Genomic DNA, 14,771 nt, shown 5'->3' with positions numbered 1-14,771 from the left:
CTTTTTTTATCCATTCATCTATTGATGGACACTTGGGTTGCTTCCATATCTTGTTGATAATGATGTTGCATTGGCATACGTGTCTCCCTTCAAATCCGTATTTTAGTATCCTTAGAGTAAATACCTAGTAGTGCAATCGTTAGATCGTAAGGTAGTTCTGTTTTTCACTTTCTGAGGAACCTCTGTACTGATTTCTACAGTGGCTGTACCAGTTTGCATTCCCACCAAGAGTACACAAGTTGAAACCTTTATACTTTAAACCTATATTAACTCTTTAGGGTACATTTTACTTTTACTCTATACAAGGTCTATAAAGTGATGTTTCCTTTGTTTATTAGGGATTTAATGAAGTAGTACATGAAACTAAGGCTTTATAAATTTTAGTGAGGTATCTTCTTTATTCCTTTTTCTGATTGAACCATTATAGTTTTAAAAGCTGGCCTTTATAGAGAAACTCTTACTTTCTGTAGTCCTTTTACTTTCCCTTCAGGTGCCCATCCAACTTTCACAGAACAGATGCCATGTTTGTGTCAAATATTGCCCTGTTGATTATTCATTCTATTGTATATATGTAGGGTACTTGTTAAGTCCTAAAAGAAAGAAATCTAAAACCAGTTGTCACAAGCATTATCTATTAATACTGCTCTAATTGCAAATTGTTAGAGAATTTTGAAGTGTGGGTAGGATTTCAGTTGGGGAGGAAACAGTATGGGGAAAAAGTATCGAAGTAAAGAACAAGATGTATTTAGAGGAATGAGAGATAGAAGAGCATAGGTGGGTCATACCATGTATGTGGTATGTGGGACATTGAGAATACTATTAAATAAACCAAAGTACTCCTGACATTAAATGCCTGGTTAAGGAGCTTGAGCTATTCTCACTGGGATTCACAGGATAAGCGCAGATGTTTTTAACAGAGTGATGCTGTAGAAAGTTTAATCTGGTATTAGGAGATGAGTAGGAAAGTAAGCAGGCTGTCTAGAGAGCTATTGCTATGATTCATGCAAGAGATGTTAAGAGTTTAAATTAAGATGATGGAGGGGCACCTGGGTGGCTCAGTCGGTTAAGTGTCCGACTTCGGCTCAGGTCATGATCTCGTGGTTCGTGGGTTCGAGCCCTGCATCAGGCTCTGTGCTGCCACCTCAGACCCTGGAGCCTGCTTTGGATTCTGTGTCTCCCTTTCTCTCTGCTTCTCCCCCATTCATGCTCTGTCTCTTTCTGTCTCTCAAAAATAAGAGTTAAAAAAAATTGAATAAAAATGATAGAAGAGAGAATCATAAAGAGACAATATTGGAAAGAACTGGCAAGATTTAGTACCTAAGAATATTAGTGGAGAAAGGAAATTTTTAGAGTTGTCAAATAAGATGCATTGATACTGAAATTAAGTGTGATTTATTAGAAACTGGTTCTGAATTCTTATTTTTTATTTTGTTTAAATAGATTTTTTGTTTTTTGTTTTCTTAAAGATCCTGACTTTTTAAAAAGTTTATTTATTTTGTGAGAGAGAGAGAGTCCCAAGCAGGCTCTGCACTGTCAGCACAAAGACTGATGCGAGGCTTGAACCCTCAAACTGTGCGATCATGTATGACATGAGCCAAAACCAAGAGTTGGGATGCTTAACTGACTAAGCTACCCAGGTGCCCCTAAATAGATTTTTTTAAATGTTAATTTATTTATTTTAAGAGAGGGAGAGAGAATCCCAGGCAGACTCTGCACTGTCACTGCAGCCTGACATAGGGCTTTAACTCAAAAATGGTGAGATCCTGACCGGAGCCAAAATCAAGGGTCTGTCGCTTAACTGACCGAGCCACCCAGGCACCCCAGGTCCTGAATTGAAATCATGGTTACACTAGTTATTAGCTGTGGTTTTGGTCTGTTATCTTCTTTAAGCCTCAATTTCCTAACTGTTAAATGGAGATAATAGCTCCTATCTCATGGGATTGTTTGGGGGAGTAAATGAAGTAATAAATGCAAAGTTTTCTTTGCCAAGTTCTGGAAGACACCCTCTCCCACCAACACACATTTTTCCTCTTGGACCTCAAATTTTAATCCAAAAAGATAAGTGAGTTTCATGGACTGATTCAATAAGATATGTGTCAGGTACATGCAAGATACAGTAAAACAATAGTGCTAACCTTCTGGAACCTCCCATTCCACAGGAAGGTCAGACTTGTAAACGTAGTACACTGGAGCGTGCTAACTGTACTAGAGGCATGGAGCAGAGCCTAGAGGAGGTGGTGCCTACATGCCTGCTATGTAATGGGGTATAGGGCAAGAAAGCTGTCGGGGAGGAAATCTCTTAAACATTTTACTTGCCACTCAGACTTCAAAACTTAGTGTGTTTGCCAGTATGCAAGGGAGAAAGTAATAAAGCAGCCAGGGATGACATGAAACTAAGAGCATGAAAAGATGATCATCTACTTGGATAACTTGCAAGTAGTTTGGCATGGCTGGAACATAGGGTGTGCATGGTGTGTGGTGGTTGAAGGCCAATGGGGACGAGATCATCAAGGCTCTTTGTATCTGGTATTTAGTGAAAAGAGTCTGTCTGGGTCCTATTTTTAGGTGATTATTAGCTTCTACTTTTACCAAGTAATTTCAGATAGGGAAATTACATGATCATATTTCTATTTTGTGGCTATGGGATTGATTGGAGGGAGCTAATTAGAGAGGTTAATTAAAAATAAGTAGTTGTACTAGTCTAGTCTGAGAAGTGATGAAGGCATAAATCAGAGTACTAAGAAATAAAAGATACATTTCTAGAGAGTGAGAATTTAGTAGTTACAGAGGGTGGTAACTAAATACCACCTGCCAAGTTTATGTGTGACTTAGAATTTGTGGATTTTATCTAGGCCTTTGTGATAGTTAAATATGGAGGATAAGGAGGAGATGTTAAGGATAACACCTAGGTTTTTAGAACAGGTTTTGTAGCTTGGGAGAGAAGGAACAAATTGCATAATACTGTGTCTGAGCCAAAATGATGGATTTGGGAGCTACTGGTCATCGGTGGTAATGGAGTAATTAGCGTCTTTAATAACTGTGAAATTTCAAGTTATTTCTTCATGGCTTATATTTCCTTCCCCAATCTTCAATTGGTGAGATTTTTTAGGAAAGAGACTACTTGGCAAGCAGAGATTCAAAATGCCTTTTTTTTTTCTCCTTTAAGGTATTTTGTTTTTTTGTGCCTTTAGATCGAGTTCTCCAAAGTAGTGTGTAAATACCACAGAGAGAACCAAAGTGCTCTATTGGAATCGGGAAGGAAAACATTAGGACTTCTTTTTATGTATATTTTTTCTCCAAATTTTAATATTACTTTGGTATATATTTTATTACATACTTCTATATTAATTTACAAGTAATTTATAAGTAAATGTGTGTATGTTCTAATATATATTCAGAAATTTTTACTCATTAAGGTGTATTATCAGTTTGGAAGCTACTATTCCATACAAAATATGAGTTAGAAATGGTTTTAACTCAAACCTACAATTGAGAACTTAGGAAGGTTTCTATACCTCAGTTATTTTTTAGATGTGACAATTATGAGTACTCACTTACTCCAAAATTTTGCACTTCTGACAAATTTGGTTTTAACACCTAAAAAGATTTTTATGCTATATACACTTTTAAATGGTGTGTCTTTTTCTTGCAAATATTATGTAAAATTTAAGCATTACATTTTAAAGTATTTTCTTTCTGCTTTAATAGTGCTGTTAGTAGTAAATTAAACTACCCAGCAAAATTGAGGACTTGAGTAAATTTTGATAGTGAGGGATACTGAAAATGAGTTTGTTCTGGTATTTTGTGTAAATAGTAATACTAAGACTTTTCCTTCTAGCCACCTCGTACATCTCATCCTGTAGTGAAGTTTTCCTGTACAGACTGTGAACCAATGGTTATTGACAAATTGCCTTTTGACAAGTATGAGTTGGAACCTTCGCCACTGACTCAGTTTATCCTGGAAAGGAAATCTCCTCAGACATGTTGGCAGGTGAGCTGAGCAACTACACTGACTTAAAAATTGAAGTTAGATTTTTTTTCAAAAGTTAAATTGAATCAGTGGTTTGATATTCTGTAAAGTTTATTACATGTGAAGTTTTAACTACTCTCTTTTCACAGGTATATGTGAGCAATAGTGCAAAATACAGCGAACTTGGCCATCCCTTTGGTTACTTGAAAGCCAGTACAGCACTGAACTGTGTCAACTTATTTGTGATGCCTTACAATTACCCCGTCCTCTTGCCCCTTCTAGGTAAGTCACTCATGTCCCATTCTCATGGGCTCAGAGCATGCATACCAATTTCCCTAAAAACAAAGTTTGGGAACATCTCTTTGTAAGTTCTCTCATGTTTTGTGGAAATTAATAGAACTGTTTTTAATACTCTGAAATATCAAGCCTATCTAAGACTGTTTTATAGCTACCCGTGTATGTTTGAGGTAAATTAAAAGTCAGTGTCAAAACACCTTTGATTATTTTCTACAAGTTAGATTTCTTACATAGTTAGAAGTGGTAATAGAGGCTTTGTATTTGGTAAATAAGGCACTTTGTAGAAACCTATATTTACAGATCTGAATGTATTTTCTAAGAATTTATAAATTTCATTTGGTACATATTTTTCTACTTTAAAAATTTTTTCCCTAATGTTTTATTTATTTTTGAGAGAGAGAGAGAGAGAGAGAGAGAGAGAGAGACAGCATGAGCTGGGGAGGGTCAGAGAGAGAGGGAGACACAGAATCCGAAGCAGGCGCTGAGCTACTTGTCAGCACAGAGCCCGACGCGGGGCTCGAACCCATAAACCTCGAGATCATGACCTGAGCCAAAGCTGGGCGTTCAACCAACTGAGCCACCCAGGCACCCCTCTATTTATTTATTTTTTTTGAGAGTGCACATGCACGGGGGAAGGAGAGAGAGGGAGAGAATCTTAAGCAGGCTCCATATGAAGCACAGAACCTGATGTGGTGCTTGATCCCAGGACCTTGGGATCATGACTTGAGCCAAAATTAAGAGTTGGATGCTTGTCCGACTGAGCCACCCAAGCACCCCAGCACATATTTTTTAAGTGAATGAATTTGTTCCAGTGATTTAAAAAACCTAAAGTTAGTTTCTGGGGACCCTCTGGCTATAATTTTTGAATAGTACTGTTGGAGACTACTTTCTGTCCATGGAACCACATCAGATTTAAATATTATAGTCAAAATATTAGGAGGTATATTTTATAGAAAACATCATGTATGCTTTGTTTCTGTCCTCAAATCTGTTTAATGTTAAGGTCTAGATAGTTACAGATTTTCTTGTGTATTGTCTGATTCTACCTTTATTGTTTCATGAAATATTAGATCATGATTGGCATCTTTATTTTTTAAAATGGTATTACTAGTCAAATGGCAGAACCAAAATTTTTCTACTTTTAATTTCGTTGAAAATTTATGTCTGATGTTACTCTCTTACAATTAAGAAAGCAGGGTTTAAAAATGAAATGTACTTGACTAGATTTTCATGTCTGAAAAAAATGAATAATGATAGTTTGTTCACATTTTACATTTATAGATGACTTGTTTAAAGTACATAAAGCAAAACCAACATTAAAGTGGAGACAGTCATTTGAAAGCTATTTGAAGACAATGCCTCCCTACTATCTAGGGGTAAGAATGTTATTATTAAAAATAGAACTTGTTATAAAATTTTACATTTTGCTTATAGTTTACTGTAGCTTGTGTTTATTGCTGTTAGAGAATGTATAGAATATATAAATGTCATGAAAATTGAGTGTACAAATGACTGATAAAGATGTAGTGGTAAAGGAAGGTCTCAGCTATTTGTGGAATAATGATAATGGCAATGATAATGATGATGAGAACATGTATAAATGCTTACCTTAGGCCTGGTAGTATGCTAAGTATTTTACCTCATTTATTTTGTAATCCTATGAGGTAGAAATCATCATTCCTATTTCATAGATGAGGAAACTAAAGGATTAATAGATGAGTTCACTTCCAGGCAGCCTGGGTTTTAGAATAATAGCTCCAGTTGTTGTACTGCCTTGTTAAATTGCAGTTTTATAATTATTTTTCTGTAAGGTTACAAAATGGTTTGTGTTGGATTATTCCCTAAATCTCTAAAAACATGTTTTTAGGTACATAAGTATATATTCTCATAGAATCATATGTTTAGAACCAGAGCATAGGTCCATTTATATGTGGATTATTTTCAATAAATATAATGGAAACATTTTTTTGAGATGTGGCAATTTTAAAAACTTGCAGATGAATCGTATAGCCTGGAAATATAAAAAAAATCAAGATAAACCTAGGTGTTACTGTAAGAACACAGCATATATAATACATATTACACAGAAACTGTGTGCGAATTGATGATGTTATTAGTAAGGCTTCTGGTCAATAGGTTATTAGTAGTTAACTTTTTGGGGAGTCGAAATTATCTGCGGATTTTTGATCGTGTGAGGGTTGGCATTCCTAATCCCCATGTTGCTCAGTGGTGAACCGTACTTATCATAGTAGGTAAGACCATAATGTTTATATTATTGAATACATTATTTATTTTGTGAAAAAGTAACCTCTTACAAAAAAGACCAGTGCCAATAGCACTTTTAAACATTACTTTTAATATAGGAATATTATAGCATTTGACTATAATCCTAAATGGTCTCTACTAAGAACATTGATTTCTTGAGCTTTGAAAATCATATTTTAGAGTTGTAAGAGAGAAGTTGTGTGTCTAGCACATAGTGCCTGCCATGTAAGAGAGTGAAAAGAAAGACGCTGAATGTGAACTGTTACGTATGTCGACTCATTTAGGTTTCATAGCAACTGGGGAATTTAGGCAAAGCTGCATGGATTTGAAATGTCAGAGCTGGATTTGATTCCTGTTTGACACCAATGCTTATACACTTTCCGATGTCGATGAATGGCTGTCGTCCTTTTCTGACTGCACCCCACTCACTTACACTGGACTATCTCGCTGGTGATATTTTTCATTGCACGAGTGATTTCAGCTGTGCTCTCCTTATAATTGAAAGTTATTTCACTCTATCACATCTGTAGTAAATATTAGACTGGTTTTTCCTCTTATTTTTCCCTTGCAGCTTGTTTTGATTTGTTCAGTTCAGTTAATAACAGTAGTAATGATTAGCACTTACTGAAAGCCTACTGTGTACCAGATGCTTTTATGTGTGTTTTATATGTATAATTCATTTAATCCCATGGCCACACTATGAAGTAAATACTATTATTATACAAAAGAAAAACTTTAGACACAGAGAGCCACAACCCACCCAGTTACCCAAGGTAGAAATCTTCCATTTTTCTTGACTTTTTTTCACGTACTACTTAATTTCTATCAAATCTATCTCTGTGATGTGTCTCCGGCCTATTTCTTCCAAACTTAGTGTCTCCAACAATACTGTGAGTTTAGGACTTTACCCTTTCTTGCCCCAGGTGTTGGTAAGTCCTCTAGTCCTTTTTTAAGTATTTCAAGTGATCTTTCGTACCACTGGCAAACATTCCACTGAAATACAAATATGATTGGTACTCTTATTGAAGAAAAGAAGAAAGTCTTTTTGAAAATCTTCAAAACTGACAATACATGTAACATACATTTTTGACAAGTTTAGAATTGAGTGATATTTTCTTTTTTCCTATAGCCTTTGAAGAAAGCTGTTAGAATGATGGGAGCACCTAACCTAATAGCAGACAGTATGGAATATGGACTTAGTTACAGTGTCATTTCATACCTCAAAAAATTGAGTCAACAGGTAATGTTAAGAAATAGAGCCATTAAATATTTTGCTTGGTTTTGAATGCTTAACAGGCCAAATATTAGTTCTGATGGTTCTGATGGAATCACATTGTATGACTATATTAATGTTTGAAAACCATATATATCATATATTAACATAATTCAGTCTCAAGTATGTGGTATGCTGTTTTGGAATGTTAATTTCAAATAATTCCTAGTTTATGAAAACGGCTTCATTAATGTTTACAGAAATTCTGTAAACATTCTTTATGTTTTCTTTTGAGAAATGTGTGTTAGAAAGTTGCTTTACTTAAACAAAACTCAGTTTCTTTTGCTTTGTTTTAAAATCTATAATTTTTTCCTTTCAAAATGGGAGTTTCTTTTGAAATACTTGTTAAAAACACTGAATTTAGTCATTTGGAGCGTATCACACTAATAGATGCTATAGTGGTCAAGCAGTATACAGTTAGACTGCCAAGATATTACTACTGTATAGATATGTTATTTTTCCAGTACTCTTGCCATCACTACTTTAACTACTAATTGAGATGTAGGTTGGAAAGAGTCAAAATAATTGCTACTTGTTGTCATTGATAAACTACATCACTTTTTGTTATACTTGTGAAGATTTAATAATAGTGTCTTTAAGTAAATATTGATGGTATCTTTTTCCTAATTTTATATCACCTCTGATTTGGAAATACATATTTTCATTTAGGATGCACGTAAACATTTCATGATTTAAGTGTAGTGGGTATTAGCAAATAAAATAAAATTGAAGTTGTTTTTGTTTGCCCTGCTCCAAAAGGTTATTATAATTATAATGATTTAAAACTGTACAACATTATTATTTAAGCTCTGTGTATTTTACCAAGATTTTGGCATAAACTGTGCTACTTGAGGATTTAATTTCTTATATACTTTTTAAATATAAATATTTAATTTATAGATCAAAACTATTAGTATTTAATTTGTTAATTTAGATTATGTCGAGACCAACTGTTATTTATTTTTACTTTAGGCCAAAATAGAATCTGATCGAGTCATCGGATCTGTAGGCAAAAAAGTAGTACAGGAAACTGGAATTAAAGTCCGAAGCCGATCACATGGTTTATCAATGGCTTATAGGAAAGATTTTCAACAGTTGCTCCAGGGAATTTCAGAGGATGTTCCTCACAGACTGCTAGACCTTAATATGAAAGAATACACTGGGTTCCAAGTTGCTTTGCTCAATAAGGTAATAGTTATATGAATTTAGTATTTCTCTAGATAATATTCTGTTGTATTATTGAATAAATTACAATTTCTATTAACTAATATTTAGTTTGTACAGACTTTAGGAATACTTCTGTATCTGCAAAATATTGATCATTAATACTATCAATGAATGAGTGAATTTTAGAATTAAAAAATTATATATGCCGAATTGATGAATAGATGAGTAAACCAACCCATTCACTTAATTATTTATTAAATTCTGTAGAAAATCTGTTTTGTTTTTTTTCAATTTTAGAGTAGGGGAGGGGGCAGAGAAAGAGAGAAAAGTAGGCTTCATGCTCAGCACAGAGCTGAATACGGGGCTCAGTCCAACCACCTTGGGATCATGACCTAAGCTGAAATTAAGAGTTGGAGTCTCAACTAATTGAGACACCCAGGTGTCCCAATTTGTTTTATAAATGAGAAAACAGATGAGGCATCTAGCTGGCTCAGACAGTAGAGCATTTGTCTCTTGTCTTGGTCATGAGTTTGAGCCCCATGTTGGGTATAGAGATTACTTAAAAGAAAGAAAGAAGAGAGAGAGAAAAACTGATAAAGACAGAAAGAAAGACACACAGAAAGACATACACACGGAAAGGCAGGCAGGAAGAAGAAAGAGAGAGACAGGAAGGAAGAAAAGAAGGAAGGGAGGAAGAGAGGGAACAGAGGCTTAAAGATTGCTCAAAGTTGTATAGCTAGTGTTAGAGTAGAGTTCACTGTAGTTTGATGCTTATACTGATGACCTTGGGTGCATAGTATCATTTTAAGATATTTTATGAATATTCATTATTAAAAATATCCTCGTCCCAGGGGTACCTGGATGGCTCAGCAGGTTAAGTGTCCAACTCTTGATCTCAGCTCAGGTCTTCATTTCAAGGTCGTGAGTTCAAGCCCCATGTTGGGCTCCATGCTGAGCATGGGGCCTATTTTTTAAAAAATTCTTTATCCCAGTAGCCATTTTTTGTAGAAACAGACAAGCCAATCTAAAATTTATATGGAAATTTAAAGTTTCTAGAATAGCTAAAACACTTTTAGAAAAAAAGACTTACACTATGTAATTTTGAAAGTTACTGTAAAGTTGTAATGATAATCAACATGTTGTGTTGTTGGCATAAGGATAAACTTAAAGAACAGTAGAACGGAAGAGAGTCTAGAAGTAGGCCCTCACAACATGTAGTCAATTAATTTTTAACCAGAGGCGTCAGAATAATGCAGTGGGTAAGAAGACCATCTCTTCAGACATAGTGCTGGACTCATGTAGAATTTAAGAAACAAAACAGATGAACATAGAGGAAGGGAAGGAAAGATAAGATAAAAACAGAGGGAGGCAAATCGTAAGAGACTCTTATATGCAGAGAACAAACTGAGGGTTGCTGGAGAGGAGGTGGATGGGTGATGGGCATTAAGGAGGGCACTTGTTGGGATGAGCACTGGGTGTTACCTCTAAGTGATGAACTACTGAATCCTCCTGAAACCAGTACTACTCTATATGCCCTATATGTTGACTTACTTGAATTTAAATTAAATAAAAGAAAGTAAAAAAAGAATAGAAAAGAAAAGAAATTGTGCTGGAACAGTTGGATACCTAATAAACTTGACCTTTACCTGAAGTGCTCATGGTCTTAAATATAAAAACTAAAACTGTAAACTTCTAGAAGAAAACAGGAGAAAGCCTTCATGACATTGGGTCAGGAGTCATTGAAGATTTCTAAAATATAGAAAAAGCACACATATAAAAAAACTTGGTAAATTGAACTTCATTAAAATGTAAACTTTTATCTATAAAAGAAACTTTGTAAAATGAACAGGCAAACTACAGCCTGGGAGAAAAGTATGTATAAAATAAAGAATTTGTATCAAAATACATAAAAAACTTCTACAACTCTATAAAAAGATAAACATCTATTAAAAATGGCAAAATATTTGAACAGATACTTCACCAAATAAGATAACACCAATTTGCATATGCACATAAAAAGATGCTGTACCTTAATGGCCATTAGGGGAATGCAAAATACAGCTACAGTGAGATCCCACTTCCCACCCACTACAATGGCTGTACTTGCTATATAACTAGCAGTTCTTGTAGGTGTCTACCTGAGAGAGATGAAGATGTATGTCCATAGAAAGGCTTTGTATGCAGATGTTCATAGTAGCATTGTTCATAATAGCCAAAAACTGAACAGAAAACAGTTCATCAACTGGAAAATAGATAAAGATATGCTCTATCTATAGAATGGAGCACTACTATGGAGTAAAAAAACAACAGACTACTGATACATGAACAACATAAATGAATCTCAAAACATCATCCTTAGTGAAAAAAAACTAGCTAGAAAAGATTTGATACAGCAAAATTCCATTTATAAAATGGAATGTAGGGAGACAGAAAGCAGATCAGTGGTTGCCTGGGGAGAGGAAAAGAGATTGACTACAAATGGGCACAAAGAACTTTTCGGGGACGAGGGAAGTGTTCTTGGACTGGATTGTGGTGATGGTTTCACAACTGTAAGTTTACTGACACTCATCAAACTGGATACCTAAAGAATGATTTTATGGTATGTAAATTCTACCTCAAAGCTATTTTTCTTTAAACCTTCAAAATTGGAAATTTGTTTTATAAGATATTTACTTTCCTTAGGCAGAATATATAGTAAAATCTTGAGAGATGTGAATTTAAGTTATTTGGTTGGCTCACTATCAATTTTTATCCTCTGGTTTTCAAAACAGTATATTAAGATTGCATCATAATTCTTTATTCTTTTTTTTTCAAATATTTTTTCATTTTTGAGAGAGAGATAGAGTGCTAGCGGGGGAGGAACAGAGAGAAAGGGAGACACAGAATCCAAAGCAGGTTCCAGGCTCTGAGTTGTCAGCACAGAGCCCGATGCGGCGCTCGAACCCACCAGTGGTGAGATCATGACCTGGGCTCGAGTCAGATGCTTAACCAACGAGCCACCCAGGCGCCCCTCTTTATTCTATATTTAAAGCTAATTAGACTCATATATCTTATTTCCAAACTTGTACTGCAGGCTAGGGATTTCAGTCTCTTTTAATTCTATATTTGAAAATAAATTTGTCTTTGAATGTTTTTCAATAGGATTTGAAGCCACAGACATTTAGGAATGCCTATGACATACCAAGACGGAATCTTTTGGATCACTTAACAAGAATGAGATCTAATCTTTTGAAGAGCACCCGCAGATTTCTTAAAGGACAGGATGAAGGTTGGATCATGGTTTTAATAATGGTGTTTTTCTTGTGAATTTCTTTATACTGAAAAAACATAATATGGTAATGTAGCGTTTAAAGCATTATTGAAGTATTTCATTTTCTTTGTAAATTCAAACAAATGAAGTAAAAAGTGAGTCATCCCTTGATTCTCGGAATTTCTTTCTACCAGTTTTCCTCAAATTTTATTCCCCAGCAGTGACAACCTGTATCAGCAGCTTAGTGTTTTTTTTGGCTTTGTTCATGCATTTACACACACAGGCACACACACAAAATCATTTTCTTGTGATACACAATACTAGCATCTGGTGGTTAAACTTGGCCGGTGAACATATGTCCTATTCCTTCAGTTATATCCATGGCCCTGAGTACAGATCAAGTCAGATGAGAATTTAACTCTTTGCCATCTCTGATGTCAGCATTCCAACTATACTTTTATTTACCTTTTTTAAAAAAATGTTTATTTATTTCGAGACCAAGAGAGTATGATGATGAGAGGGAGGGAGAAAGAGAATCCCAAGCAGGTTCGACATTTAGCAGAGTCTGACGCTGGACTGCATCTCGTGACTGTGAGATCATGAAATCTGTGCCGAAAACAAGAGTCAGATGCTTAACCAACTAAGCCATCCAGGAACCCCTCCCACCATAGCTTTGTATAAAAAGGGTTACTTATGTGATACTTCTTTTCTGTAAATTCTGCTTAATTGGAATAGAGTAGAAGAGACATTCCTTTTCGTGGTGATGTTAACACATATTTGCTTATTCTCTACACTCAAATTAACTGCAGTATTTCTGCTTTGTTTAGGAGGTAAAATCAATTCTTAAATTTTATTTTAAAAATCTCAAAGACCTCATTTATGTCACAATATTATAATGACAAACTAACTTTTCATATATGGTAAGGGAAGACTGCCTAGGATAACACCAGATAGCATTCATATACAAGAAGGTATTATTTGATAATTAAATGGAGTGTCCTTTCAGTGAGGTTAACTTTTGTTGTTCCTCTGTTCTGTTTGAAAAGATCAAGTGCACAGTGTTCCTATAGCACAAATGGGGAATTACCAGGAATACCTCAAGCAAGTACCTTCTCCACTTAGAGAACTTGATCCTGATCAACCTCGAAGGTTGCATACATTTGGCAACCCATTTAAGCTAGATAAAAAGGTAAGCTTGAAGTGTCCATTGTATAATTCATGTATGGATTTAATAGTTCTTACTTTAACTAAAGTAAGCTGAAGCTGTTTTCTTGGTAGACTAATAAATGTTAACATGGTTATAATCTGGTTGCTTTAATGGGAACTGGAATTAGTTGTGCCATCTAGAAAATATATATAATTCTAGGGAAATTATATTCTTTTTTTTGGTAGGGTATGATGATAGATGAAGCAGATGAATTTGTGGCTGGACCCCAAAATAAACATAAACGACCTGGAGAACCAAATATGCAAGGGATCCCTAAAAGACGTCGCTGTATGTCTCCACTGCTACGAGGCAGACAGCAGAATCCAGTCGTGAACAATCATATTGGAGGAAAAGGACCACCTGTACCTATGACTCAAGCACAGCCAGATCTTATTAAACCCCTTCCTCTGCATAAAAGTAAGAGTTAAAAAAAATTATTTGCTGCTTTTTGTTTCTTCTTTGGGGAAGAAATTTTTGTAATAAAATACAGAAAAAATTGATAAAGTCTAAGAGTTTCTAAAGAAGATAATTGTTTATTCTAAATTAGTATGTAATCATTCTATAGTCCTTTTATTTGAACATTTGTTGGACATTCCATATATTGTACTTTATTATAGCTCTCAGGATCTAAATAGCATTTCAAAATAACAGTTATTAATACCCATAGAAAGGTGGTTTTCAATTTCAGGTTACTTCAACAACTAATTATTAAATACATACACTATTGTAAACAGTGCTAGGCATTGAGGTGTAGCAGTGAACAAGACAATAGTGATCTCTGCCTTCATTTAGAATGAGTGAGGAAAGACCAGTCATTGAACATTTCATTAGAAGTGTGGTGAATGTTCCAAGTATGTTTTGGAACCACATGGCAGGAGGATTTAGCTTCGTCTGTGGGGTCAAGGCACTTTACTGAGGAAGTTATGTTTAAGCCAACATCGGAAGGCTGAATGGGAATTGTTTCACTAAAGCTGTGCATTTTGTACTAGTGCTAAGCAGTGTGCTGCATATTACTATCTGTACAGTGGTAGTATCAGAAGAATATGTGCAAACATATACAGTAAAGAGTAGCAAGGGAACTGAAAGAATTCTAGTATAGCAAAGGTGTTGAGGATGAGGGAAGGTGACAAATGAAAGATAGGTTGAGGCCAGATCATGGATGGAGGTTTTTGGAGGCCATTTTAAACCTTCTAGACTTTAAGGACAGCGAGAATCTTTGAAAGGTTTAGAAGAGCTAGTGACTTAATCTGATTAGCATTTTATGAAGACCAGGCTGACTGTATTGTGCAGAATACTGTTAGGGAAGAACAAGAAAGGATGTAGGGGAACTCTTAGTAAATTA

General features: G+C 35.1%; 1 protein-coding gene across 2 annotated transcripts in view; it reads left to right on the top strand.

Annotated features, from left to right (window-relative positions):
- INTS6 (integrator complex subunit 6) overlaps positions 1-14,771 on the top strand; it is a 90,466-nt gene that overhangs the window by 66,001 nt on the left and 9,694 nt on the right. For both annotated transcript variants that reach the window (XM_029936818.1, XM_029936817.1), the window contains 8 exons: positions 3,839-3,991; positions 4,120-4,252; positions 5,549-5,643; positions 7,662-7,772; positions 8,778-8,993; positions 12,114-12,240; positions 13,269-13,411; positions 13,615-13,846. In XM_029936818.1, coding sequence (XP_029792678.1) covers positions 3,839-3,991; positions 4,120-4,252; positions 5,549-5,643; positions 7,662-7,772; positions 8,778-8,993; positions 12,114-12,240; positions 13,269-13,411; positions 13,615-13,846 — 1,210 coding nt within the window. The remainder of the gene's footprint in view (positions 1-3,838; positions 3,992-4,119; positions 4,253-5,548; positions 5,644-7,661; positions 7,773-8,777; positions 8,994-12,113; positions 12,241-13,268; positions 13,412-13,614; positions 13,847-14,771) is intronic.

The sequence above is a fragment of the Suricata suricatta genome, chromosome 4 (genome assembly GCF_006229205.1).
Source record: "Suricata suricatta isolate VVHF042 chromosome 4, meerkat_22Aug2017_6uvM2_HiC, whole genome shotgun sequence".
Lineage (NCBI taxonomy): Eukaryota > Metazoa > Chordata > Mammalia > Carnivora > Herpestidae > Suricata > Suricata suricatta.
Note: the sequence above shows the minus strand (reverse complement) of the source record. Positions and strands in the feature narration are given on the sequence as shown.